We start from the raw sequence: 2,740 nt of genomic DNA, 5'->3' as shown, positions 1-2,740 counted from the left end.
CCATCGGGGTGACAGGTGAGGGGATGCTGAGGGCCCCAGGGTGGGATCCAGGAGGATGGTGCCCTCTCTCAGTAAAGGGGAGCTGGCCCAGGAGGCCCCCCTGCTCCAGCCTGAGCGAGGTGCCCCTAGTGCCTTCCCTCCCCGTCTGCTGAGGGGAGGGGCGCTGGGAGCTGTGCTGGTGGCCGTCCCGGGTCCCGCAGCTCCTGGGCTCCGCCTGTTTGTCAGTCGACAGCTGAACAGGCCCTGAGGCACTGGCTTGGGCTTCTTTGAACTGACCTCAGGACCTTGTCACGGCCACTGTTTCTACATCCTTCTCCCCAGGCCTCAATGACACCCTCTCTGTCTCCCTTCTCAGCTGTGGAGGAGGAGCCCCCCAGCCCCACGGAGCCCAGCACCGAGGCCCCGGAGCCCCCCGAGGAGCCGCTCCTGGGGGAGCTGACGGTGACAGGATCGTCCGCCCCGCGGAGCCTCTCCTGGACCTGCCCCCAGGTCCGCTTCGACTCCTTCACCGTCCAGTACAAGGACAGGGACGGGCGGCCCCAGGTGGTGCGTGTCGGGGGCGAGGAGAGCGAGGTGACCGTGGGGGGCCTGGAGCCCGGGCGCAAGTACAAGATGCACCTGTACGGCCTCCACGAGGGCCGGCGCGTGGGCCCCGTGTCCACCGTGGGCGTGACCGGTGAGTGCGGGCGGGGTCTCAGGGGTAACTGCCCGCCTCTCCCTCGTGGGTACCTGGCTGTGCTGCCCTTCGGACAACCCCTGTGGGGCCAAGCCTGGTTCCCGTTCATGTGCTCCGTCGTGAGCCTAGCGGTTTGGCCTTTGCCCGTCTCTAACCTCATTGTTCACTCCTGCGGTCGTCACCGGCCACCTCCAGCAGCGAGTTATGTCAGGCACGGGCCAAGCTTGCCTCGCCAGAATGTCCCTTTCTTTCCAACTTAACCACAACCTTCTTTATTAAAACCAAATATACACATGCTCACACAGGAAACGACGCCACATCTGGGGTGACTAAATAATTTGGGCAACCTCTATAAAACAAACTCTGATGCCACCCTCGAAATGTTTTGACAGAAAACAATGACTTTATAATATGACTTTGAAAAAACAGAGCCCCACATTTTTATAAGGGTGTAATTAACAGGGTCACAGTCATTCAAAATTAACAGCCGTGGCAAGAAGACTAGGAAGAGACACACCCTCAGAGAGCAGAGTAGACTGTTCCAGCATATTTTTTTTTCCGTTTATTCAGTTCTGTATTGTCCAAAGTTTCTTAAGGGGCAAGCATTTATTTTACAATCAGGAAAAATGGAAAAAAATACGTCTTCAGTCTTACGCCCCATCTGTTTTCTCCCCCATCACTCTTGCAACTTACTTCTAGTTATAAGGGAGTTAAATTCTAGTCCGTAAGAAATGACAAGGTGAATTATATAAATTCCAAAAGTTGAGGGAGGTTGCCGTTTCTGAGTCATTCTTAGTCAGATTCTTAGGCCTATTTAGAGCGTTTTTCAAAAGTTCCTATGAGTGTGGAAGAATCCGCCCCTCTGAGAGGCTATTTGGAGAGCGAGTCGCGGCCTCTGAGACGGGAGCGAGAGGCTCTGGGCCTGCCACCCCCTAAAGATCATCCACACAGAGGAGCCACTTTCATTTAGCCTTCCCGACTCCTGGAAGCAGGCCCTGCTTCTCTAAGTGTGCTCACAGGGCCGTCTGTGTTTTGCAGAGCAGGGAGAATGGGTGATTCATTGGAAAATGAACCTTAGAAAAATTCACACCCCTGGAGTAAGCTATTCATGCTCATCCCTTGTTCAGTTTTATTAGGTCAAAGGGAAAGTCTTAATATATTTTTCTATGCAAAATGCATGACTTTCTCAACAGCTCCATTTTTTTTTTTTGAGAGGTTTTTGCTATAAGGCACATGTGCTCACCAGAAAGACATAGACAGAAAGTGAGAAATCACTCCCCAGGAGGGATGGCCATGCTGCAATCCCTTCTCCTCCACTCTCTTCTCGGGATCTTGGGCATGCACGTACATGCACCAGGCGTGAGCTTAAGTCACTGGGTCCGGGACTTGAACCGCGGTCGACTACATGGGAGTCCAGTGATGTAGCCATTACTCCATCTGCTGGTCCCATGAATATTTGCTCTTACCCCCTATCATGGCAAAGCACAGCTTAGACAAAGCAGAGAAGGCAGCATAGGGACCCATGCCCCCGGGTCCTTCCTGTTCCGTCTGCACTGCTTTCTGCTCCCCAACCCCACCCAGTTGTTAATTTTTGTAGTCCAGAATTCCTTTTAAGTCCACCCAACTCTAATGAAAAGACGATAGCAACATTATAAAAGGTATAAATGACAGGGAAAAAATAACAACTCCTAATCCCACCTCTGATGCAGTAACTGCGGGTGTCACACAGTGGCACCACAGTAAGATGCAATGCTCTGAGAGGCAGTTCCACGTCGGAAGGTTCCCGGTTCAAGTCCAAAGCCCTCCCTGAGTCCTGGGCAAAGCCTTGCCCATTATCTGGGGCTAACTGAAGGCTGGGAGTGGGTCATGGCATCTGGACCCTGTCAGGGGTTCTTCCTCTCTCTCTGTCTCTCATTCAGGAAAGAAACTAAAAAATTGGCAATTAGGAGCCAGCTGGTGGGACCAGCAGTTAGCATAATGGCTATGTCGCTGGATTCCCATGTAGTCGGCTGTGGTTCGAGTCCCGAACCCAGTGGCTTTGACTTTTTGCCAGGGCCATGGTGT

The 2,740-nt window shown here is 53.1% G+C and overlaps 1 protein-coding gene across 1 annotated transcript in view; it reads left to right on the top strand.

Moving 5' to 3' along the window:
- TNXB (tenascin XB) overlaps positions 1-2,740 on the top strand; it is an 85,461-nt gene that overhangs the window by 56,994 nt on the left and 25,727 nt on the right. Inside the window, 1 exon segment of the mRNA XM_027774133.1 lies at positions 322-676. Within this exon segment, the coding sequence (XP_027629934.1) occupies positions 322-676 (355 nt within the window).

Source organism: Tupaia chinensis, unplaced genomic scaffold (genome assembly GCF_000334495.1).
Source record: "Tupaia chinensis unplaced genomic scaffold, TupChi_1.0 Scaffold000403_1, whole genome shotgun sequence".
Lineage (NCBI taxonomy): Eukaryota > Metazoa > Chordata > Mammalia > Scandentia > Tupaiidae > Tupaia > Tupaia belangeri.
This window is presented reverse-complemented; position numbering and strand designations above follow the sequence as displayed.